Source organism: Zalophus californianus, chromosome 5 (genome assembly GCF_009762305.2).
Source record: "Zalophus californianus isolate mZalCal1 chromosome 5, mZalCal1.pri.v2, whole genome shotgun sequence".
NCBI classification, from domain to species: Eukaryota; Metazoa; Chordata; class Mammalia; order Carnivora; family Otariidae; genus Zalophus; species Zalophus californianus.
In genome coordinates, this window is record NC_045599.1 from 126070719 (window position 1) to 126097388 (window position 26670).

General features: G+C 38.8%; 1 protein-coding gene across 1 annotated transcript; it reads left to right on the forward strand.

Annotated features, from left to right (window-relative positions):
• The first annotated feature begins 739 nt into the window (after positions 1 to 739).
• Positions 740 to 26212, forward strand: LOC113928468 (UDP-glucuronosyltransferase 3A1-like). Its single transcript, XM_035727821.1, has 8 exons — positions 740 to 885; positions 1761 to 1948; positions 4291 to 4392; positions 10802 to 10910; positions 12819 to 13347; positions 21607 to 21838; positions 23323 to 23542; positions 24701 to 26212. Exons 1-8 carry the CDS (start codon positions 773 to 775, stop codon positions 24975 to 24977), a joined length of 1770 nt encoding a protein of 589 aa, XP_035583714.1. The 5' UTR covers positions 740 to 772; the 3' UTR covers positions 24978 to 26212.
• The last annotated feature ends 458 nt before the right edge of the window (positions 26213 to 26670 follow it).

Sequence of the window (26670 nt, forward strand, 5' to 3'; positions counted from 1 at the left end):
TTTCTCTTGCACCTCATTTTCACCTCACCTCCAAGCTCAGGAAGCCTGGTCTCTGTCCTTCAGTTAGCCATGTGTGGCCCCCTCAGGACTCCACCTGTGGTCTTTGTCCCGAGTCCCTCCTGTGTAGAGCACCCCTTTTGCTGGTTAGACATGGAGCCTGCCTTTGGGCCATAGCTCATGCTGTGGTTTTCACTTCCCACAATTCCCTTCTCAAGATTAACACTCTTAAAAATGTAGTCATGGAGACCTCAAGTACCTGGACCTCTGTGTGAGGCTCTGGGGCCTCAGGTCCAGTACTATGGCAGTTCCCAGGATTCTGTTGATTTAAAAAAAATCATTAATTTGCCACTATGACAGTAATACTTGAATCACATAAGAAATATAAATGATGATGAAATGAGGGAAATTTGATGAGGAATGGAATTTCAGGTTTCAAAAATGTCTCCCCACATCTTATTTCCTAATTATAGGGCAAAAAATAGCAACTTTACAGTGGAGAATCTTGGTGAACACCACCTTAAACAAGGAATAGAGTTATCTCTAATGATAGGACCATCTGACATCATGGGCGTCCCATTGTGATTCACTGAGATGGAATCAATACCAGCTTTGTAGTATTCGCACCAAACTCCCTAGTAACCTGAAGTATAATGAGAAACATCAGGCAAACCCAACTTGAGATCCATCATTCAAAATAAGCAGCTTGTACTCTTTAAAATATCAATGACATGAAAGACAAAGAAGGGCTGAGAACCAATCCTCACTATAGGAGATGAATAGACCTGATAACTCCCTGCAATGTGTGATCCTGGATCGGCTCCTGCACCAGCAAATTCATATCACAACAGAGGATATTAATCGGACAATTGGAGGGGTTGAAATAAGGTTTGTAGATGAAGTAATGTGATTAGATTAATATTAAATAGTGTCTTCCCAATACAGATTATTTTTTTTCATTGTGAAGATAGAATGCTTGAACAGATGATAATGGTGAATATGTATGCATGTAATCACATGGCCTCAAAGACTACATAGCACAAACTGAGAGAGAACTTGAAGGGAAATAATGTAATAATATTGAGAGAGTTTAACAATCTTTCTAGTGAATAATTTGAAACATTTATAAGAATAGAACTTTTTGGTGCCCACCACCCTGTCCTAGTTTGTGATGCCCATTCAGAATAATAGACTGACCTTTAGAGGTTCAATGCTTCAGGTCAAGACCTGGCCCTCCAGCGGGGCTTAACACTTAGGGGACATTAGCACTTGTCACCAGTAAATTACTTTCCAAAGAAACTCTCTGAGCAATAAATGTAGGTAATTTTCCGTTGGGAATCAGTTTCTGAGATCTTGAGATTGGAACACTAGCAGAGATTTTAAGCAGGTACCTGGGGAAATGGGGCATGGGGATGGCAGTATGCAGTCAAAAGAGCAGTTAGGAGTGGGAAAATTTGGAAAAAGATCCCTAAAATAGGGATGGGTCTGAGTCACTTGGAGGTGGAACTATCTTGGAAGCGTCTTCCTAAGGTCCCTAAATTCCTGGTTCAGAGTATCTTCTCTGTGGAGAGTGTGGTGATTACGGCACAGAGAGGGGTTAAGGACAGCTCGCTAACCCCTCCTTCCCACTGCCCCAGGTTAGGGAGGGTGAGTACAGAATAGCCCGTGGTGCAAGCACTCTGGGAGGAGGAGCAAAGGGCGAGTAGCGACTGAAGAGCTGACAGGCAGGATCCACCTCTTACCTCTTCCAATCCGCCCGCCAGAGCATTTCCTCAACTGCCAACACTGCACGTGTCCCCGGGGCGCACACGGGGCTCGCGGCGCACGGCTGGGCTCCACACTGGTACGGGAGCGAACATGGCCGGACAGCGGGCACTGCTGCTAGCCGGCTTCCTTCTGCCGGGGTTCCTGCTCTCAGAAGCCGCCAAAATTCTCACTGTATCCTCACTGGGTGAGTGCTCGGCAGGAGAATCAGAGACAGCTGCATCCCAGGCACCTCAGCCAGGGCTCAGGCAGACAGCCTTGGGTCAGGGGGTCCATCCATGTGGTTTTCAAAACAGGGCTTCGGTCCCAGGCTAGAGGAGGGAGAAGTGGGCAGGCTCCTGTGGCAGAGAGGCGTCCCCACTGCTGGGCTGGGGAAGTCAGTTCTGGAGAAAACAGTTTCTTTTCCTCGCTTTTTATCTGCTCTGGAAGTGATTCCCATTGTGCATAGCTGGGGCCAGAATTTAGATCCAGTGCTGACCTGGAGGTCTTGAGCCTCCTACTCCAGGGAAGGTAGGGACTTTCAGAGGTACAGCCTAAAAGTTATGGGGTGTGCAGTAGTTGCCAGTAGAAAGTGGAAGGTGAGGTCAGTTTCAGGCTCTTGGAGGCCAAGGACCGGGGCTCCTGTAGGCAGCAGCACAAACTGGGAATGTCATTAATAAGACACCTGGAGAACTGATGGGGCGAGGAGGGGGCCCCAGGACTATCAAGTTCTTGGGAATCCCCTCTCTCTTTTGCCCTTGCTGCTGGAAGGTTTTGAAGGACAGTGAAGCGGTTAATTCTGCATGAAGTTGGGTTTATTTCCTTTACTCTTCCCCAAAGGGAACAGAAAGAACAGGAACATTTTCAGGATAAGGAGGCATCATAGGATGGAGTTTCCCCAAGAAGTTTTTGGATCTATTGTGAAAGGACACTTCTTTCTGGAATGGCCCCTGAAGCTGACTTCCCATCATTCTTTGTACTCTCCTGCCCCTCCATTCAGTCTGGGGACTGACCTTCTTGGATAGGGGGCTCCCAGGATTACTTTTAGATCCCTCTGAATCTGGGGATCCTCGAGCTGGAAGAAACCACGGAGTTCATCTAATTGGGCAATAAGTGTAGGCATCCGCCTTATTTCCTGACAGGGAACCTGAGAGTCAGGGAAATGAGGGGCCTTTTGCAAGAGCACATCAGACCTCCCTGACGGACACCCTCTGGACTTTACTCACTGTCTCTTACCTCAAACCTGCCCTGTCCCCCAAACTCTACTCTTTACCGTGGGGATTCGTAAAAATCAGAATTTACAAAACCTTGATTTCTATTTTAAATCTACTTTTTAATGATAGTTGGAAGTAACAGAAAAAAAAAGAGCTTTCTCACCTCTTGAAAGCACGTGTCCTCCAGACTCTGAGAGGGAGCAGGTGTGGCTGGAAGCCCCGTCTCTGGCCCAGAATGCACTGGGCTCACCAAGACCCTCAGGAATGGCTGCCGCTGCGGGATGGCTTCTCCCCTGTTCCATTTCTTCCATGAGTTGAATGTGAGCCAGAGCAGACAGTCTGAGCAAGTAGGGGTTTGTGCTTTCCATAATCCGTGATATCTCAGTCAGCACAAGTATAGATATAAAAAGCTAATTTCCACAGATACACACCATTACTGTAGTCCGACATCCCTCTCTGCTGACCCAATCATCATGAGAGCTTCATCTTCCAAATAACCCCCACTTCCCAATGTGGGCAAATTCTATTCCTTAACCCATCAATTCAAGAAAAATGCTCTGTGATATCACATGGTTTTAGACATTGGTGTGATAGAACCTGTACCTCCCCAGATGATCAAGCTTCTGTTTCTTTAGGATCCCAGGATTTTCTTTGGATGGGTGATGTCCCAGTCTCTTGCATAAAGGATCCTGCAGCTCCACTCCTAGGGCCCACAGTTATCCAGAATACCTTAATTTGATATTCAGCAAGATGCAGGCCCCAACTGAAGAACCTCCTGCCAAATATATTGGAATCTGAAGGATTTTGGCTCTGAAAAGTGGCTCTAATCCCCTTCTGTTTCCGTGGCTCTTTCTTAGACTGATATTCATGTTCCCATGTTTCTGGCTTCCACGTTAACATAAATTCCAGAGAGAAGGATTCCAGAAATAGCTCTGATTGATTTTCCCACAGAAACCCTTTATTCTCACATACATAGCACTGTGCCAAATTTTCCACTGAATAGTTACTTCTTTAGGACACAGTATCTTCATAAAGCCTGCCTAAATTGCAGCATGTACTGAGGATCAGGAACTCCTTCAGGCCTAAGCATAGAGAAGCTCATTGCACTAGCACAGAGACCTTGAATTGCAAAAGGGAATCTTTCATGTAAGATTGTTACATGTCAATATTTGGTCAGAAGGAATGAGGGTATCAGGTCTGGGGCTTATCCAAAAGAAACTCATTTTCTTCTACTGCCATCAACTCTCTGCCTTACCCTAGATTTCCCAACCCCCAATATCAATTTCAGACTCTCTGTTCTCACCCTTACAAAAATGAAATTTTGTATTGTTTCTAGGTGGAAGCCATTATCTACTGGTGGACCAGGTTTCTCAGATTCTTCAAGATCATGGCCATAATGTCACCATACTTCTTTATGGAGGAGATTATTTAATCCCGAGTACGTTTTTTTGTAATTATTATATTTCTCTATCCCAGGAAAAGATAGACAATGTCTTCTGTATAGCACTGCTTAGCGCAAAATCTTTTTTTAATCTAGTCATATTGAAAAGATGGGAAAAAATGTGTGTATGTGTTTTATGTTAAGTTTTGGTATGCATTTTCATTTTCATTTGTCTTTAAGTATTTTATGATTTCCCTTGTGATTTCTTTTGATCATTACTTATATAAAAGTTGTTGTTTAGTTTCCATTATTTATGAATTTTCTGGTTTTCCTTCTGTTGATTTCTAACTTCAACCTGTTGTGATCAGAAAAACTATGTTGTATGGTATCTATTTTTTAAAATCTGTTGAGACTTACTTGTGGCTTAACACATGGTCTCTGCTGGAAAATGTCCCATGTACCCTTGAGAAGAATCTGTTTGCTGTTGTTATTGGGTAGAGTGTTTTGTATGTCTGTTACAACTAGTGGATTAATGTGTTTAAGTCTTCTATTTCCTTGCTGATCTTCTTTCTGCTGATCCATTTCTATTTAGAATGGACTATGAAATCTCCAATGATTATTATAGAACTATTTCTCCTTCAATTCTGTCAGTTTTTGCTTTAGACATTTTGATGATATCTTATTAGGTGCGTATATGTTTATAATTGTTATATCATCTTGCTGTATTGAAACTTTTATTAATATATACTGTTTTCTTTGTCTCTTCTAATCTTTTTTGATTTAAAATCTGTTGTGTTTGATATTTGCTTATCTGCTTCTGCTTTCTTTTGGTTATTACTTGCATGGAATATCTTTTTCCATCATTTCCCTTTCAGTCTGTGTCATTGGATCTAAAGTGAGTCTTTTGTAGACAGAATATAGTTGGATTATGCTTTTCTTTGTGTGTTTGTGGCCTTTTTTTAAAAAAATACATTTCATTTTGGAATAATTTTAGGTTTATAGAAAAGTTGTAAAGATAGTATGGGAAGTTCCCATACACCCCACACCTTCTTGCCCCATTGTTAATTCTATTTTATTTTTCATTTTTTTAATTATTATTCTTTATTAAAGTATAGTGACACACATTACATTAGTTTCAGGTGTACAACATAGTGATTTGACAACTGTATATGTTATGTTATGCTCACCACAAGTGTAGCCACGATCTGTCACCATTCAAAGATATTGCAATTGGATCATGTGTTTTTATCCATTCTGACCTTCTTTGTCTTTTGATTGGCGGGTTTAATCCATGTACATTTAATGTAATTACTGATAAGGAGAGACTTACTTCTGTTCTTTTGCTATTTGTTTGCTATATGCTTTATAGCTTCTTTGTCCCTCACTTTCTGTATCACTGTTTCTTTTGTGTTTAGTTGATTCCTTACAAAACACTAAATTATTTTCTCATTCCCTTTTGTGTATATTCTGGAGCTATTACATGTGTGTGGTTACAATGGGGATTTCATTCAACCTTTTAAATCTATGACACTCAGATTTTAATTTATACCAGCTTAATAACATTCAAACATGCTGCTCCTATATGCCTTCAACCCCCACCTTTTTGGTTAGTTGATGTCACAGAATTACATTTTTATATATTGTGTGCCCCCAAACATAATCTATCATTAATTTAAATATATTAGTATCTTAAATTACATAGAAAATTTGAATGAAGTTACTTACAAACAAAGTACAAATAATGGTGGCAGTTTTTAAACTAATAATTTTTTTAATGTACTAGTCTCTTAAATCGTGTAGAAAACAAAAAGGTAGTTATAAGCCATTGTTACAAAAACAGTAGCTTTTATAATTGCCCATTCATTTACCTTTTATTTCTTCATACACCTTTGAGTTACTGTCTGGTGTTCTTTCATTTTTTCCCTGGACGACTTCCTTGAGTATTTCTCCCAGGGCAGGTCTAGTGGTTACACACTCCCTTAGTTTTGTTTATCTTGGATTGTCTCCTTGACTTTTGATGGGCAGTTTTGCTGGATATAAGATTTTTTTGTTGATTGTTTTTTTCTTTTAGCATTTTTTAAAGAAGATGTTATTTATTTATTTGAGAGAGAGAGAGGGAGAGTGTGAGTGGGGGGAGGGGCAGAGGGAGAAGAAGTGGTAGAGAATCTCAGACTCCCCACTGTGCACGGAGCCTGACACAGGTCTCCATCTCACAACCCTGAGATCATGACCTTAGCTGAAACTGAGAGTTGGACGATTAACCCACAGTCACCCAGGAGCCCCTTCTTTTAGCATTTTGAATATATTGGGCCACTTGCCTTCTGGACTCTGATTTTTTTTTTTTTTTTTTTTTTTGGTCTCCAAAATTTCTGATTAGAAATCTATTGATAATCTCATTGACAAACACTTGTATGTGATGAGTCACTTTTCTCTTGCTGCTTTTAATATTCTCTCTTTATCTTTCTAAATTTTGATTATAATGTGTCCTGATGTGAATATCTGAATTCATTTTCCTTGGAGTTGAGCTTCCTGGATGCTTATACTCTTATCTTTCATCCATTTGGGAGGTCTTCAGCCATTACTACTTAAAATGTTCTCTCTATCCCTTTCTTTCTCTCTCTTGTGAGCCTCCACAATGTGTATGTTGGTCCCTTAGGCTGTGTTCTTTTCTTCAATCTTTTAACTTTCTGTTCTTCACACTTGATCATTTCCATTGTCTTATCTTTAAGTTCATGGATTATTTATTCCATTTGCTCAAACCTGCCTTTGAATCCCTCCAGTGAAATTTTCATTTCATTTATTGCATTTTTCAGTTCTAGATTTTGTTTCTGGTTTCTTTTTAGATTTTCTATGCCTTTATTGACATTTCTATTTTGCATACACTTTTTCCTTGACCTTCTCCACATCTTCCTTTAGTTCTCTGAGGAACTTTAAGGCAGTTACTTTAAAGTCATCATCTAGTATCTCTGCCATCAGGTCTTTCTCAGGGACAGTTTCTGTTGATTTATTTTTTTTCCCTCTGAATAAGCCTTAGTTTTCTGTTTTTTGGTGTGTCTTGTAATTTTTGTTGAAAACTGACCATTTGAATCTGACAATGTGCTATATCTGGAGGTGAGACTCTTCTTTCTCTAGGGTTTGCAGATTTTTGTTATTAATTTTGTTCATTTTTTTATAATTGTTCTAGGCTGCCTTTGTGGTAAGGATCAATGTGAGGTATAAACTTTGGTATTCTTAGGTCTTTTCTGAGCCTTTTCCTGGGCATGAAAGACACTTTCTAATTTTCCTGGTATATGTAGTTGTTTTACAATGTCCCAGTCTTTACTGTTTCCCCCCCAAAAGGAGAAAATGAGAAAAATGGGGGGAAAGGAGGACATCAGTCTTTTGAGACCCCTTTAAGTCCATTCAGCCAGAGGGATATGCTTGCAACAATGAGTGTGATGCAAAAATGTTGCTGCTGACTTCTTTGTCTGTACGTCTGTGCTCAGAAGCGGAAATCAGCAATCAGAGCTCAGATATTTGATATTTGAAGAAGGTCATTTTTGCCCACTCAGACTCTTGAAACCTGTGTACAAGCTGCTATATGAACACATTTACACAGCTTTCTTCTTAGACACTGAGGGGTGGGGGATGGGTAGTTGCTACTGTGAAAAGAGCTGAGATTGACCGAGATAACTGCAATTTACAGTTAAAGACTTCCCCTGGTAGTTGGAAACCATTAATTGACTGCAGAGTTCCCAAATAGTTATTTCAGACAAATTCTGTCATTGGAATTGTTGTCTAGGTCAGGGGACAGATTCCTGGTACTCCACCATCTTAGCAGAAATTTCCCCACTGCCTTTTGACATCTTATTTCTTCAGAATTTTATATATATTTATATAGTTGAATATATATGTGAATATATACATACACACATATATGTATATATAATACAATTTTCATATAAATGTATTTCATACATATAAAAAATTTTCACCAGTTCCTCTTTTGAAAGTAGGTCCAAGAAAGCTCCTTATACTCTCATGCTGGAAGTGGAACTGTAATAGGTGTTTGACAGTGTCAGGGGCAGAAAGACCTTCAGCTGACAAGTAATTCTTCCCAAGAATTCAACTGAGGTGCCATGGCTTGTGCTTTGTGCAGGGCAGCAGCACATTCCTCTTGTGAGCTCCTGGGTGAATGTTTGTGTCCTGAGTTCGTGTGCTGGACAAATCTCTGCAAAAGGAGATTGTCTTCAATGCAATGTCATACATATGCTTCTGGAGAAAGTTGAATGTGGTTAAGATCTTACCGGCAAAGCTTGTGAGCAAGGCTGTTGAGGTAGTTCATGAGAAACCAGTTACAAATGATTTGTATCCTGCCAAGATGAATTTGAAGAGACACTGCAGCTGAGAGCTTATTGAAATAGGAAATGAACAGAACATATTACCAAATCTATGTTTGCAGAGTATCTATTAGTACTTAGATATAGTCAGCAATTTCAGTAACATTGGAAATGGTAGCCCTAATGTGATGACATCGGCAGTCAAGTTATAGCAGTCCATTGAGAAGCACCATTCATTCAGGTTTAAGAATAGTCTAAATTAGGCTATTAAATGGAGAACCAGTGGGGTAATCACTCCTTTGTTAATAGATGATTTTTAATGGGATTTAATCCTGAAGGCACTCTATTAAAATATATTTGATTGTATTAACAGTTTAAATATGTTTGGCCGATCCAATGAATCCTTTTTTGTCATGCTGTTAGTACTAAAACCTTAATTTTATTTTATAACTTGTTACATAAGAGCAACCGTTGCTACTATGAAATAACTTAACCAATGGCTCTTATGACTATGAGATGTTTAATCCCAGTAGTTAAGACAGGGCATGCACAATTGTCCTCTATCTAATATTTTGTAACTCCTAAGAGTACAGATGTACTTCGATAAATTTGGTGAACATTTACGATATATCTGTTATTTTCCCCCAGTATTGACCAAGATGATTAAGGTTTGTTTTTGGTGCATCCCATCTGATGTTTAAAGTAATTTAGAACCTCTGATGTAAAGTCACAAAAGCCAATCTTTGTCATTTCTCTGTAATAATTTCTTTTTTAAGTAATGTTAGATTCTACATATGTTAAAACTGATGAACTCTGTTTTAATTTCTTTCCTGACTCTTCTATCCTGCAATTTCCCTTTTTTTGCCATACATATATTTTGGGGGTGGGTGTCCCTTCTAACCTGCTCATATTTACATGTTTCTTCCTCAGAATGTCCCAATTAGTATCATCAAGGCTAAGGGCCTGCCTAGTGGTGATTTTGAGAGACATGAAATTAACCTGAGTTTGAATGAACTCTTTGAATTAACTCCATGGGGGCGTCGTCAGTGTTTTTCCCCATTACTGTGTTAATCAACTTTTCTTTTAGCTACAGAGATATAATCAGCAGCAGTAGCAAAGGCATTTTCTAGGGTTGGATGCGCCTTCTACTTTCACAGGTGTGAATCTCATCATATAACATAGTGACTACTCTTCTTCCACCATTCTGTGGGCTTGTAAACTGGTATCAGTCTTACCCAGAGCACTGTTTATAACGGGGGCAGTCCTTGAGACACACAAACATTGGTCACAGGGTTCTACCTAGCCTAGTGTCAATCACGGCTCATGCTGGGATCCAGAAGCACAATCCAAGCTGACACAGAAAATAGGTTTATGTGAGACACATGACCAGGACCGCTGAAAGGCTAAACCCATAGTTTTGTCTCTAAATGCCAATTATGGAAGCTTCTGAGTAGGGTGGAGGTGAGGATTCCCCTACTTGGGTCTGGCTTGCTTGGCTTGACACTCTTGCTCACATAAAGGATGGCATGTTGAGGCTTTCTTCTCTGTTGGCCAAGGTATGTCACAGAAGGTTAAGGGGGAGATGGAGCTTGAAAGCTGTCATCAGTCCAACCTCAAAAATGGTGTCAGACTCTTTATTACACATGAGTTATGAGGGAAATGCCAGGATGTGAAGTAGGGCTGCAGAGGACTACTTTTTTAACTTAGCCTTTGGCATATTTTTGGCAGAATGAAAAACCTTTGCATGTATCTCTTTTAAGTAACAAAAATGATGTTTTTTTTCCTAAGAGACAAAGGGCTGGGGAACTGGGATAAAATGAGATCTGTATTTAAATGCAAAGTGTACTGTTTACTATATGTGCAACCTTGACAAATTATCTGACACTCCATTTATCTTTGTTTTCTCATCCGTAAAATGAACAATATCTATGTCTTTACCTGAAGGCTTTAAATTGAATAAAAATAACTGAATTATTATAAGGTTCTCAGTAAAATTATCAGATCCTATGATTGAAGAAATGAAAAAGCAAGCAAAAAAAAAACAACCCTCTAAAAGCATTCAAATATATATAAAATTATTGGAATTAAAAAAAAACTATGACATAATTACATATTTTTATTGGTGTTTTAAATTTTCTTTTATTTAGAAAAGAAGGAAAATGCATACCAAGTTATCAGTTGGCTTCTATCTGAGGAACATGAAAAAGAATTAAAGAAATATTTTGATTTATTTATGACAGAAGTTTTGCATGGCAGGTAATTTCTTTTATTCTCTGAATGAAAGACTTACCATTTTAGTGACATAAATAAATGGTTGGATGCATGGATACTTGGAGTGAATTTAAGAAAAGTGGATGAGTAGATGGATGGGGAGATCAATGATGGGCGGCAGTATATGGATGGAGTGGATGAATTTTTGTCTTTACCTGGGATGTATTGAAAGATCTTCATTTTTTTAAACATTTTATTTATTTATTTGACAGAGAGAGAGAGCACAAGCAGGGGGAGTGGCAGGCAGAGGGAGAGGGAGAAGCAGGCTCCCCACAGAGCAGGGGGAGCCCGATGTGGGACTCGATCCCAGGACCCTGGGATCATGACGTGAGCCGAAGGCAGTCGTTTTACCAACTGAGCCACCCAGTTGCCCTCAAAGATCTTCATCTTTGACGTAAGAGGGGAAAGACATATCCATGCCTTGCTTGGTTAATTATATGGGCCTAACCCCACCTCCCTTTTTTCCTTAAAATTTTTATTCAGTCATCAAGATGACCTTAAAATCTGGCTTTTTTCATAAAGCTTTTCTCCTTACCTAAACTAGAAGATGAAATTCTCTTGTCTATGAGATCTTATCTAAAATACTCATTTTAAACTTTGTTTATATCATCTTGTGATTGTTACTCTTAATTTTTTTAAGTATATGTCTTGTCTCTTCTCCTCCACTTTATTTCTTTGAAGATTGGCTGTACACACATGTTAAATACGGTGCAATATACTGAGAACAGTACCTTCCTGTATTGTGTTCGATTTATTAACTTAATTTCAAATACTATTAATGCTCTACTTTTGAGGAATTTGTACTTCTTATCTTGAATTTATCCACAATATGTAGCAGTCATTCATTATTTAAAATCATTTAAAAATATAATAGAGGATTCCTTCAGCTAGTCATCTGTTGTCACTTAACATCCATTCTAAAGCACTCATGGGCATCTGCATATTCCTAAGGAGCTCTCACCTGTGGGCCTTTTTTAAGTGGGCTGACATGGTGTAGTGTTGTATAGGTTACAGGCTGGCTGGGCCATTGATTCTCAGAGTCCTTTATTCAAGCAGGAGGCCCATGGCCCAAAGCACCTGCACCTGTAACCTCTGGTCAGGAGCATTCTCATCTATTGCCCATATGTTGTGCAAAAAGGGTCATTTTCTTTGCAGGCACTGATGGGAAAATATTAAAGGAGAATAGTGCCATAGACAGCGTCTTAATTAGATATCAGTAAAACGTTAGCATTACTTCTTTAAATACTCTAGGAAGCATAAAATGGAAAGGTTAATAATAAGCTTCAAGCAGACTTTTATTTTTATTTTAAATTGTTTACCTCATAGGCTAGAAAGATGTAAATCTCGTGTTCAGCTTAGAATTTGGGTTCTAATTTTTACCACCAGAAAGTTCCTTGTATGAGGCAATTTGTTAAATGTAGACTGTACAAAATTTTAAGAATAAAACAGGGCTATATCATCAATATTGGTGGACTCTGCTACCAAGTTACTTCCACAGGTAAGCTGAGAAAGAAAAGTCACTCATAAAAAGTGAGTATACAGAAAAAAGTTAAAGAGAGCATCATAGAATGCGTCAAGTAGACAAGGAACAATGAGGTCTGCTACAGTGAGAGATGGCCCTCAAAGTGGAAGGCTCTTGAGTTGGCATGGATCATGGGTGGATACAATTGGTTGGTGAAAGGGGAGAGGAGGAAGTGAGAACGTTTTAGGAAGCAGAAATATCCAGGGCAGAATGACCAGAGCAGAGTTATTCTTTGGACACTGGTAAAATAGGTGGGCTGATGCCAGATATGGTCTTACTTACCTGCGATATTTTTTTGTAGCCCACAATTCCTTTATGTACTGTGAAATTAACACCTCCAGTGAATGTTTGCCCTTACATTTTTTTTTCAGAGAAGCATTTGACAACTTTGTAAAGTTAATGGAACAATTGGGGATTCAGTGCAGTGATTTGCTAAGAAGTGATATCATGGATTCTTTAAAAAATGAGAATTTTGACTTGGTATTTGTTGAAGCATTTGACTTCTGTTCTTTCCTGGTTGCTGAGAAGCTTGGGAAGCCATTTGTGTCGATTCTTCCCACTCCCTTTGGCAGTGTGGACCTTGGACTACCAAACCCTGTGTCTTATGTTCCAGTATTCAATTCCTTGCTAACCGACCACATGGACTTCTGGGGCAGAGTGAAGAATTTTCTGATGCTCTTTGATTTCTCCATAAAGCAATGGCGAATCCAGTCTACGTTTGACAGCACCATCAAGGAACATTTCCCAGAAGGCTCTAGGCCAGTTTTGTCTCATCTCCTAAAGAAAGCAGAGCTGTGGTTTGTTAACTCTGACTTTGCCCTTGAATTTGCTCGGCCCCTGCTTCCCAACACTGTGTATGTTGGAGGCTTAATATCCAGACCTGTTAAAGCAGTACCACAGGTAAGTAAAACCTTAGCTCTCAATATGGACTCCATGCAGAGCTCTTCAGTGCAGACAGAACTGGTGGCTCCCCTGGCAGAGGGAACTGCGATTGAAGTAGGGTGAGACAAACAAAACACCTAGAATATACATTTTTATTTTATTTTATTTTTAATTTGCTATTCTATTTTTTATTCTATTTAAAATTTTATTTTGGTTTTGTAAAAACACTTAATATGAGATCTGCCCTCTTAACAAGTTTTTGAAAGTACAATATGAATTATTGACTGTAGGTACCACGTTGTGCCTCAGATCTCTAGATCTTACTCATCTCACTTAACTTTAGAACTCTTCCTCTCCATATAATAGTAACTATCTGTTAGCCCTTTCCCCTAGCCCCTGGAAACCAACTCCCACTTTTGATTCTATGACCTTGATTATTTTAGATGCTTCATAAGTGAAATCCTGCAATACTTGCTTTTCTGTGACTGGCTTATGTCTCTTAGAATAATGTCCTCAGGGTTCATTCATGTTTTCACATACTGCAAAATTTCCTTTTTAAAGGCTAAATAGTATTGCATCGTGTAGTATATATATGTACAATATATATATACACACCATATATATAGTATATATATGTACCATACATACAGTCTATATATATATATATATACACACACAGCATATAGTATATACACAATACAATATATATACAATATATTCAATATATACAATATATATACAACATATATATACACACCATATATATATTATATATATATGTACCATACATATAGTATATATACACAGCATAGAGTATATACACAATACAACATATATATACAATATATTCAATATATACAATATATATACAACATATATATACACACCATATATATATACACAATACAATATATATATTTGATATATAATAAATACAATATGTGTACTATATATAATACTATATATATATATATACACACACACAATGCAATACTATTTAACTTTTAAAAAGAAGGAAATTTTGCAATATGTGAAAAAAATGAATGAACCCTGAGGACATTATATATATGGTGTGTGTGTATATATATATGTGTGTATGTGTGTGGGTGTGTATATATATGTGTGTGTGTATATATATAGTATATGGTGTGTGTATATATATCTCAATAAATATTGATATATATCAATATACAGTATATACAATATATAATACATATATACATATATACACACACCGTATATATATACACACACACAATATGGTGGGTTTATATATATTGTATATATATGATGTGTATATATATATTATGCATATGGTGTGTGTATATATATCTTAGTAAATACGTGTGTGTATATATCTCAATAAATATTGATATATATCAATATACAATATATAATACACATATACATATACATACTATATATATATATACACACATACCATATATACACACACACACACACAAAATATGGTGGGTGTATATGTATTGTATATATACGATGTGTATATATAAACTGTATATGGTGGGTATATATATATTGTATATGGTGTGTGTATATATCTATCTATATATATAGATAGATACACACACCATATTTTCTTTAACCTTTCATCTTTTGATGGACATTGAGGTTTTTTCAACATCGTAGCTATTTTGAATAGTGCTTCTGTCCTCTCATTTATAAAACTGGAGACCATCACAGTTCCCTCAAGGTGGCATGATATACAATATCTAAGATAACTTCCATACAGTAGCAACCCAGTACCTACTGGCAACAGGCAGCCACCGATCTCAGCTCTACTTCATTTTGATAACTTTTAGAGCAGTGGTTCTGAGTTCAGGCTCTGCGTTCAGACCACCTGAGTAGCATTTAAAACTTACAATACCTAGACCTAATCCCAGACCAATCAAATCAGAAAATCTAGGCTGTGTTAGGAATGGGAGCTCTATAGGAAGGAGCCATTGGTGATATTTATAAAACTGGAGACCATCACAGTTCCCTCAAGGTGGCATGATATACAATATCTAAGATAACTTCCATACAATAGCAACCCAGTACCTACCGGCAACAGGCAGCCACTGATCTCAGCTCTACTTCACTCCACTTATAAATGATAGGACAGACGTTCAGGTGACGTATATAATATTCCCAGTACCACTCAGCTCAGAGCAGCAAAAGCCAAGATCTGGACTGGGCTTTCTAGGCACCAAAGTCTCTACCCTTAAGAGTTATTAAGGAGGAGAATAATGGAAGCAAAGGTGTGTAATCTGTGACACAACAAATACTTGTACAGTTTTTCTTCTCTCCTTTCCCAATTTTTTTGTGGTGACCAAATATACATAGTATAAAATTTACTACTTTAACCATACTGAAGGGTACAGTTCAGGAGCACTAAGAACTTACACACTGTTGTGCAACCATTACTGCATCCATCTCCAGAATGTTTTCCTCTTCCCAAACTGAAACTTCATACCCACTCAACAGTGACTCCTCATTTCCTCTCTGCCTCCAGATCCTGGCAACCATTATTTTCCTTTTGTCTGTATGAATTTGAACACTCTAGGTACCTTATATACATGGAATCATACCATATTTATTCTTCTGTGATGGCTTATTTCACTTTGCATAATGTCTTCAAGATTCAACCATGTGGTAGCATGTGTCTGAATTTCTTTCCTTTCTAGGTTGAGTAATATTTCATTGTATGTATATACCACATTTATTTATCTATGTCCATAGATACTTGGATTACTTCAATTTTGGCTATTGTGAATCATGCTCCTATATTTATGAACAGTAGTGTACAAATATTTGTTCGAGTCCCTGCTTTTAATTCTTTTGGGGATGTACTGAGAAATGGAATTTCTGGGTCATATGATAATTGTATATTTAATTTTTTGAGGAACTGCCGTACAGTCTCTCACAGTGGTTGTCCCAATTTACATCTCCACCAACAAAGCATAAGAGTTCCAACTTCCCCATATCTTCATAAACACTTGTCATTTTCTGTTTTTGTTTTTGTGGGTTTTAAAAAATTTTGTTACTAGCCATCCTAATGGGTGGGAAGTGGTGTCTTATTGTGGCTAGATTAGAATTTCCCTGATTAGCGATGTTTACCATTTCATAAGCTTATTGGACATTTATATATCTTCTTTAGAGAAATATCTGTTTAAATCTTTGCCCATTTTTGAAACATATTTGTTTTTTGGGTAGAATAGTTCTTTATACAATCGGGTTATCAGTCCGTTATCAGATATATGACTTGCAAATATTTCTCCCATTCCCTGGTTTGCCCTTTTCACTATGTTGATAGTGTCCTCTGAGACGCAGTTTTTCTTTTGGATGAAATCCAGTTTGACTGCTTTTTATTTTGTTGCCTATGCTGTTGGTGTCTTATCTAAGAAATCACTGGCAAATATAATGACATGAAGATTTCTCCCTCTATTTTCTTCTGAGAGTTTTATACTATTAGCTCATTTCTTTAGATATTCAGTCTATTTTAAGTTGATTTAGTATATGGCATAATATAATGGTTCAACCTCAGTCTTTTCCATGTGGCTATCCAGTTTTCCAATGCCATTTGCTGAAAAGACTGTCTTTTACCTAATGAATGGTCTGACACCTTTGTCAAAAGTTATTTGACCAAATGTACCTGGGGATATTTCTGGACTTCCTATTTTATTTTATTGATCTGTACATCTGTCTTTTTGTCATAGCACACTATTTTGATTATTATAGCTTTGTAGTAACTTTTAACATCATGAAATGTGAGACCTCCAACCCTGTTCTTTTTTTCCATACTGCTTGGGGTACTTAGGTTTTTTGAAATTCCATATCAAATTTAGGATAGGTTTTTATTTCTGCCAAAAGAAAATGTTGTTCACTATTGATAAAGATGGCATGGTATCTGTGGATCACCTTGGGAAGTACTGACTTCTTTAAAGTATTAAGTCTTCTAATCCATGAAGCCTGGATTTCTTTTTCCATTTATTTGTGCCTTTTTAAATTGCTTTCAGCAATGTCTTATGTTTTTTTTTTTTTTTTTTTTTTTGGTATGCCTTGTGATCTTTTGTAGAAAGTTTTGGGCATTTGTAAAAAACAGTATTTGTATTTGCAGGCTGCCATAGAACACCTTCACTAATTAGTGGAGAATGTTTTAATACTTTGGATCAGCCAGAGAAGACAACTTAATACTTAAGTCTTCTTAGGTATTTTCTGAACATTTTTCCTGTCTGGACCTTTGTGTAAGCTTTTATTCACCTAATTCTTCCTGTACTCTTGGCTGATTTTAATGTCTTAAATTCCCAAAGAGTCTTATCCAGATTCTGCTCCAGGCCTTAGGTGTTCTGTTGTATTTTATTCCCATAATTTCTTGCTCCCAAGACTCTGAGATCTGTAATGTCCCTGAAGGTTTTACATGGCATGGTGCCCTTTTGCAAGACTCCCACCAGCCTGATATCTGAACTATATTGCCATTTCCAGTCAGAGCTTCAAGTCTAGTGAGGCCTAAACTTGTCACTTGGGAGGCTACAGAGTGGCTACAATGTTGCAAATTATTTCAGTTCTGCTCCTGCTGCTGAAGTCAGGGCCAGCACTGCTAACTCTGGATCATGGCATGCCACCCCAGGAAGATTGTGGGGCAAGAAAGAGTAAAAATGCCATGGAAATTCTCACCATTCTGAGTGTGTTTGTTTGTTTGGTTTCTGTATGTCAGTGACTATTTTCCCAAGTCCTGTAAAATTTTTGAGTCAGTCCTTAGTTTTTTATTTCCTGTTATTTTTTTCTGTGAGGGACTGGAAGTATGTAGCTTCTTATGACATCATGCTCTGCCTGTGCCAATTTTAAATTATAGATTTGTACTGATCTTATAAATGTCAAATGAGAAGAAAGCTAATTCTAGTGGTCCTTTGGGATGGTAATTCTTATAGTGTTATGCTGGATGGAGTTAAGTAGGGCCAGAATGGCACAGTGAGGTAAGGGGCTGGCAGCTGGGGACAGCCAACAAATGCAGAGAAAGGAAGAAACAAATGTTTTGCAGAATTGACAAAAACTAATTTTTAGGGTATTAGATCATGAAATTCTTTAAGAATCACCTGGGGGTGGCTACATACTAATAATATCAGACAAAATAGACTGATGTCAAAACTTTTATAGGAGATAAAGGATACAAAATCAATCAGCATAATATAACACATTAATAGAATCAAGGTGATAAAAAAGCACATCATACCAAGAGACGCAGAAAAGACATTTGACAAAACTAACATCCTTTCATGATAAAAACACTCACAAAACTAGGAGTAGAAAGGTACTTTTTGAACATGATAAAGAATATCTATGGAACACTCACAGCTAACATCATACTTTTTATGATAGACTGAAATCGTGCTGCCTAAGATCAGTAGTCTAAGATGTCCACATCACTGCTATTCAAAGCAAGTAGGCAAGAAAAAGAAATAAAAGCCATCCAAATTGGAATGGTCAATGTAGAAATATTTTGATTTTCGTATGACATAATCCTATATATAGAAAATCTCAAAGAATTCATACACCTTACACTAGATCTAGTGAATGAATCCAGCAAAGTTGCAGGGAAAAATATCAATATGCAAATATGAGTTGTATTTCCATACACTGACTATAAATAATCGAAAATGAAATTAAATAAATTATTCTATTTACAAGAGCATCCAATTAAACTGAGGAGGTGAAAGACATGGACACTGCAAATTTGCTGAAAGAAATTAAGACCTAAATAAATGGAAAGACCTCTCTAGACCATGGATTGTGATACTTAATATTATTAAGAGAGCAATACTACTCAAAGCAATCTACAGAGTTTATCTGATCCTTACCAACATTTGAATGGCCTTATTATTATTATTATTTGCAGAAATGGAAAAATCTTCAAATTCACACGGAAATGTAAGAGACCCTGAATAACCAAAACATTATGAAAAAGAACAGAGTTGGATGACTCATACAACTGTGACCAATTCATTTTTGACAAGGGTGCCAAGAGCAATCAATGGAGAGAATGGTCTCTTCAGCAAATGGTACTGGGGCCACTGGATATTCATTCACATGAAAGAGAATGCAATTTGAACCTTCCTCACACCACATACCAAAATTAACTTAAAATGGATCAATGGCCTAAATAAAGAGCTAAAAGCCAAAAAATTCTTAGAAGAAAAGGGATAAATTGCATGGACTTGGATTTGGCAATGAATTTGTAGATGTGACACCAAAAGCATGAGTAACAGAGGAAAAACATAGAGAAATAGGACTTCATTAGGATTGAAAACTTCTCTATATCGAAGGACACATATATAGAAAATGAAAGAACAGTTTATCAGGTACAAGGCAAATATGTCCCCTCCCTCTGCTTTTCAGCATCATATTGGAGGTCCTAGTAAATTAATAAGACAAAGAAAGTATAAAAGGAATGTAGATTAGGAGGGAAGAGATAAAACTATTTTTGTTCACAGATGACATGATGGTCCACTTCAAGACTCTGAAAAAGTCAAGAAATAGATTCCTGGAACTCATAGTCAATTATAGCAATATCAAAAGGTTACAAGTTCAATATAAAAAAATCCATCCTTTTTCTTATATCAGCAATGAATAGGAGGAATGTGAAATTTAAAACACTATATGATTTAAATTAGCACCACCAAATATGAAATCTTGGGAATAAATCTAAGAAAATATGTATAAAATTTGTTTGAGGAAAACTACAAAACACTGATGAAAGAAATCAAAGAACTAAATAAGCAGAGAGAAAGTCCATGTTCGTGGATAGGAAGACTCAATATTGCTAGATAATCATTATCTCCAATTCGATCTGTAGATTCAATGCAATCCCATTGAAAATCGCAGCAAGTTATTTTGTGGATATTCAAAAAATGATGCTCAAATTTGCACGGAGGGGCAAAAACCCTGAAGAACCACCACAGTACTGAAGATGAAGAACTGAAGGTGAAGTTGGAAGTCTTACATTAGTCAACACCATGACGTACCATATGGCTAAAGCAATCAAGACAGTATGGTATAAGTAAAAGAATAGACAAATAGATCAATGTAGAGAGTACACAAAGACCCACATAAATTTAGTCAAATGATCTTTGACAAGGCATTAGGAAATGTCATGAAAAGAAGGTAGCCGTTCCAACAAATGGACATAGATCTTACCTCTTCACAAAAATTAACTCAAAGTGGATCACAGAACTAAATGTAAAATGCAAAAATATGAAACTCCTATGAGGGGACATAGGAGAAAATAGATGAACTAGTGTTTGGTGAATACTTTTTAGAGGTAAAACCTAAGACATGTTCTATGATAGAGTTGAAGAGTGGGCAAACTGAACTTAAAAATTTCTGTTCTGGGACAGAACTTCATTTCGAAAGAAATGAAAGGAGGGGCCACAGACCAAGAGTAAATATTTGCATAGACATATCTGATAGACTATTATTCAAAATATACACTTATGCACACAAGTACAAAACCATATATACAAAATATACAAAGAACTCTTAAACCTCAATAATAACAATAAAAAACCCAATCAGTTAAAAATTTTAAAATGGGCCAAAAACCTTACCACACCCCTCAACAAAGAAGATAGACAGATGGCTAATAAGCATGTGAAGGAAACACATCACAGAGACATTACTCCAGCATCTATTTCAGCCTCCAGAAGACATGCTGCCCCCTACTGGGCCAGGACAGCAACTGGCACTCTCCCAGGCACTAGCACCTCTGGTCTGGCATTGGAACACTCCTAAATGACCCTATCTCCCCACACCTAGAATGAGGGATGAGGATGACCGTGGTACTGAGACCATGTTTTCAATGAAGAAAGAGATTCCCACCATCTCCACTTTCCTCTTCTATAAAACATTATTATATACACAAGTCCTGGATTTAGATGTTGGTGCTACAGTGTGCTTTGAGTGCCTCAAGGGCAATGTGGGTTATTGTGGTAGTGGCTGGACACCTACAGCTGTCTTCACATTCATTTGTGATCATTGAAAGTGTTTATATGGTAGGATGTGTGCTGAGGTCTCAGAAAAATGACTTCAAGGCCACCAGACACAATAGATATGAGCAGAGGGCACTGAGCTCTCCAGAGACTATGAGAAACTTTTCAAGACAGTGAACTCTAGGCACTGACTGGAGGGTGTATTCAGTAAATAGCTGACTTTCATTTCAAGGCTGTCTAGGTTTTCATGAGCAACTGTGTTCACCTCCTTTCATTTCTTACCTCTCTGCAGGAATTTGAGAATTTCATTGCCAAGTTTGGAGATTCTGGTTTTGTCCTTGTGGCCCTGGGCTCCATGGTGGGCATCTGTCAGTCCCAAGAAGTTCTCAGGGAGATGAACAGTGCCTTTGCTCATCTGTCTCAAGGGGTGATATGGAAGTGTAATCCTTCTCATTGGCCCAAAGACGTCAAATTGGCAGCAAATGTGAAAATTGTGGACTGGCTTCCTCAGAATGACCTCTTGGGTAAGGACTGTTCAGATCTACTTCTCTCTTTCCATTTATGTATCTTTAGGTTTCTACTGGGCAACCCCATGAGCATGAGAAAGGGCAGCTGGTAGCTAAAGCTAATCTTTAGAGGACAAGAATGGAGCAGCCAATTGGAGTTTTTGGGAAATCAGGCTATGCTTCCCAAATGGCTGAAATTGCCATGTTTTCTTCCTTTCTATTGCAGTCCTGATACCTGCAGCCAGAAATGATATTGTTATCAGGTTGTTTTGACCTTTCCATACTTGGCACAGACCAAGGTAGCCCAGACACAATCAAAGACGGTTTGTAGACTCTGAGAACACATACCAGGGGTCTTTTTGCCACTGCTGTTCCTGGCCTCTTGAGTATCTGTTAGGCCATGTGCCATTACAGACACACACTCCCACACATTTTAGTACATTCTCCTACCCTGCAAAAGATGTACTCATACTTTCTTAAAATTGATGCTGATGGTGTTTGAAGGGTGAGCCAAAATATCTGAATGTCTAGCTGAGTAACCTCTTGGGTGTTTTTTTAGTCCATCAGATTCTCTGGTCACATAGGGCTCTTTACACCCCAATATATATTTTTTGGTCCTGTGTCACTTTTTGGAGCCCCCTCACTGCCATAACCACTAATTACATCAGAGGTTCATCCCCAGATTATGGCTCACAAACATATTGGGAACTTAAGATGGAGGGTTCTGCACATTTATTCACAAGGCATGGTATAGGGAAAAGGATTCTGATTTTCAAAGAAACACAAATAGATTCTGATGCACATCTCTGTTGAGAGGCAGTGTTTGAGATGAACTCTTCATTATCAACACTTGTTTTAGTTTTCTCTAAATAAGAGTGGGATGAACACACAGGAACTGGAAATACGGAGTTGGGTGGTCCATCATTGCCTACTTTAGAGGATTTCTTATGAAGTTGAGGAGAGAGCACATACAGTGTAAGTTTGATGAATGATACATGAGATGTGATGTCAGTGAGAGTGTTAAGACTTCAGATAAGAGGGAAGTTGAATGGGCAGTGAAGGAGAGAGTGTGAGACCTGGAGAGCTACAGAGAGACAAAGATAGAAAATCAGAGGAGAAACAGATATTGTGAAACTAGGAGAGGGTAATAGGGAACAGAGAAGAGAAATAAAGAGAGAGACAGGGTGGAAAGAAAAGGAGAGATGGATGGAGAGATGGATGGATAGATGGGAGGAGGAATATGCCTTAGCACTGTGCTCTGCAGCTTTCTCTAGGTTCTGAGTCTTAGATGGATTGATTTAGAGGAGTTTCTGTACAGAGACAATGCCAGAATTTCATATCTTGAAGTATTCACCCTTGAGTGTGTCCAAAGCTAAATCAGTAAATCCATTTTCTCCAATATACCTTGAAATGCCTTGATATTTTCTTCCACCCTGATGCTTTCCTTGGTATTCTGAAAGTTTTACCCTGAAATATTCTGCTGTGTTCCCGATCTGCAACAGCTCACCCACGCATCCGTCTCTTTGTCACCCATGGTGGATTGAATAGCATAATGGAGGCCATCCAACATGGCGTGCCCATGGTGGGGATTCCTGTCCTGGGAGACCAACCTGACAACCTGGTCCGAGTAGAAGCCAAAAAGTTTGGTGTCTCTATCCAGTTAAAGCAGATCAAGGCAGAGACATTGGCTCTGAAGATGAAGGAAGTCATAGAAGACAAGAGGTATGGAGCTCTCTGGGCTTGTAGTCATTTAGGCTAAATGAAGATATCAAATACAAAGATGCACTGTGTGGCACTTTTTTGCAATAAAAGTTGAAATTTCCAGGACATAAAATAATATGTGTGTGATGCTAGCAGCTGACCTGTTTCCTCTGAGAACAAGAGTGGACAATTTAGGTTGATGCTGACAATTTTCTACCTTAAGGGTTGTGAAGACTCTGACCTACTTACATAGGGTCTGTGAGAGGTCTTATATTTTGGGGTGCTTAGTAGACTTACACTGAGGCAGGAGGTTTCCTTTCTGTCCCCCAATATACCACACTGTTTCCTGCCTCAGGCCTTTTGTCAGTGCTGTTCCTTAGAACATCCTTCCCTTCTCTTCATAGGGCTGGCTCCTTCATGACAGTTGGACTCATCTCCAGTGTCCTCTCCTCAGAGAGGTAGTCTTTGTCTGACAGTCCTAAATGTGCTCCTCTCTCCCACCCTCTTCAATCATTAATTCATTTTTCCTTCTTAACACTTCTCAGGATCATTAACTACCCCATTTCTTTCTTTTTAAATTTGTTGCGTGTCCCTCACGCTAGAAAATAGAGAGTAAGCTCCTCTGGATGGCCAAGTGTGTCTCTTGTTTCCCCTGCATTCCCAGGGCCTAGCACAGGGCCTGCCAGAAAGTAAGTTAGGATGAATTTCTGTTAAGTGAGTCAATAAAAGGTTCTCTTAGGTAAATTCCCATCCAGCACAAGGATGTGGTAACCATGATGGACCGAATATCTTATTAGGGTCTCAAGGACATTTACCCTGAATCAGATGTATGGTTCATCACATATATTCCTATATACTTTTTCCTTTATTGTACCGTAATTGTTCTGTTAGAGACTTGTCCTTACAGCTTAGTCACTTTTTTTATAGTTTAGCACTTTTAGCACAAAGCATGGATCTTTGCATTGAAAGACCAGTTAGAACTTTTCAGAGGGATCCAGCTAGACTGTGACAAGGTCAGGCCAACAACTTTTCCTTGAAACTGAGTCTTTTGTGCATATAGATGAAAGTGTGTGTGTGTGTGTGTGTGTGTGTGTGTGTGTGTGTGTGTGTGTGTGATATGAGGTCTCTAAGACTTCTGAGAGCACATGAGTAACACCCTGCCTCTGTCTCTGCCAACAGGTACAAGTCAGCAGCAGTGGCCGCCAGCATCATCAGGCGCTCCCACCCCCTGACCCCTGCTCAGAGGCTGGTGGGCTGGATCGACCACATCCTCCAGACCGGGGGTGCGGCACACCTCAAGCCCCACGGCCTGCAGCAGCCGTGGTATGAGCGGTACCTGCTGGACGTCTTCTTGTTCCTGCTGCTGGTCACCCTGGGCACCCTGTGGCTCTGTGGGAAGCTGCTGGGCATGGTGGCCAGGTGGCTGTGTGGGGCCAGGAAGCTGAAGAAGGCCTGATGGAGGTGCATGCATGATGGGTGTTTGGGAAACCATAGGTTATATAGAAGGTTTTCTCCAGCACAGGACACCCCTGGCGTCTTCCCTGTGTTGACACTTGAGGGTGGCACAAAATTGCTTTTCCCTATTTTCTGCTTGTGTTTAAGAATTCTTATGAAGCACTCTTGGGATTCTTCTTTTAAATTGTGGCAATATATATATTACATAAAATTTACCATTTTAACCATTTAGTGTAGTCAATGGCATTGAGCACATTAACATTATCGTGCAAACATCACTACCACCCATTCCAGAACTGTTTTCAGCCTCCCAAACTCAAATACCCTGCTGATAAAACAGTAATTCCTCATATCCATGCCCCCACTACCAATTCAGCAAGCTCCAGGCGACCCCGGTTGTACTTACTGTGTCTATGAATTATATCATGGTTTCATGATTTGCCCCTCATCAATGGATACCTTACTGAGACCCAAACCTTCAGCAGACAGCTCCACCTTCCTCCCCACTTCCTGTTCTTAGACACAGGACCTTGCTTATTGCATCCTGGGTGCCTAAACACTTCTCATTCTCTCTTCCCTTTCTCCATCCTCACTTTTTATGATATGACAGAAGATATTGGCCAGTTTTTCTATTTTGGGCCTTCTCTTGTATCTCTTTTTCACTTCACCTCCAAACACAGGAAGCCTGGTCTCTGTCCTAGAGTTAGGCAGGTATGGCCCCCCAGGCCTCCTTCTGTGGTGACTTTTGCTGGGTCCCCTCCTGTGAAGAGCACTTCCTTTGCAGGGCAGGCCCAGAGCCTGCCTCTGGGCCACAGCTGTTCCTCTGGTTTTCACTTTTCACAGTTCCCATCTCAAGATCTCCAGTCTTAAAAATCTAGTCATGGAAACCTCAAGTGCAGAACCTCTGCGTGAGTTTTGAGGCCTCATGGACCAGTGTCTATAGCAGTTCCTAGGACTTTGTTGATAAAACACCCATCTGCCTCCCAACTGTGGCAGAGAGCATCCCTGTATGTGGTGGACCCTTAGGAATTATATTCAGTTCCTAGCCACTTACCCCAGAAGTATGCCTTAACCACCAGGGTTTTTGTTTGTTTGCTTTGTTTCTTTATAAGGGCTGGTGTGGTGGCTCCATCCTATTGTCTGTAGCTCCCTCCTCTTTTTAAAATTAATTAATTAAGCTTTTATTTTTATTTTTCTATCTCCTCTACTAGACACCAGGCTCCTTTCGCAATTTCCTTGTATAATATATTTTACCTTCTTATGATTGTGTCTTCACATTTACTTTTGCATTTTCACATGGAATTCAGCGTCTCCTTAAAAGTTTCAAATATATGTTATCGTCTGTATTAATACATAATGATGAAATGGTAGATACAGTGGATGGCCCCAGACACCCTGGTTTTTGATCGCTTAATTCTGGGATTATGACCACATCTTGAAATAATTCAAATGGAGGACGAAGCAGCTACTACAAATACTCCTTGAAGAAGAGGGAAGAGGCCCACCCTTGCCCATGTCAGGATAGCATTTTCTGGGTAGAATACAGAGCTGGTGCCAGCTGTCTACTGAGTTCTGTGAGTTCTCATGCTGCATGATGTCACCTACAGCCACAAGCATGCCCCATGAGGACACGTGTGTGGTGTGTGTGTGTGTGTGTGTGTGTGTGTGTGTGGTGTGTGTGTAATTCAGGTTTT

Bases quoted from the DNA above. Each gene is read 5' to 3' on its own strand.
- LOC113928468 (XM_035727821.1), top strand. From the start codon at position 773: ATGAATAGACCTGATAACTCCCTGCAATGTGTGATCCTGGATCGGCTC. The intron at 10,911-12,818 runs GTAATTTCTTTT...TTTTTTTTTCAG, and splicing joins ACAGAAGTTTTGCATGGCAG to AGAAGCATTTGACAACTTTG. The intron at 13,348-21,606 runs GTAAGTAAAACC...ACCTCTCTGCAG, and splicing joins CTGTTAAAGCAGTACCACAG to GAATTTGAGAATTTCATTGC.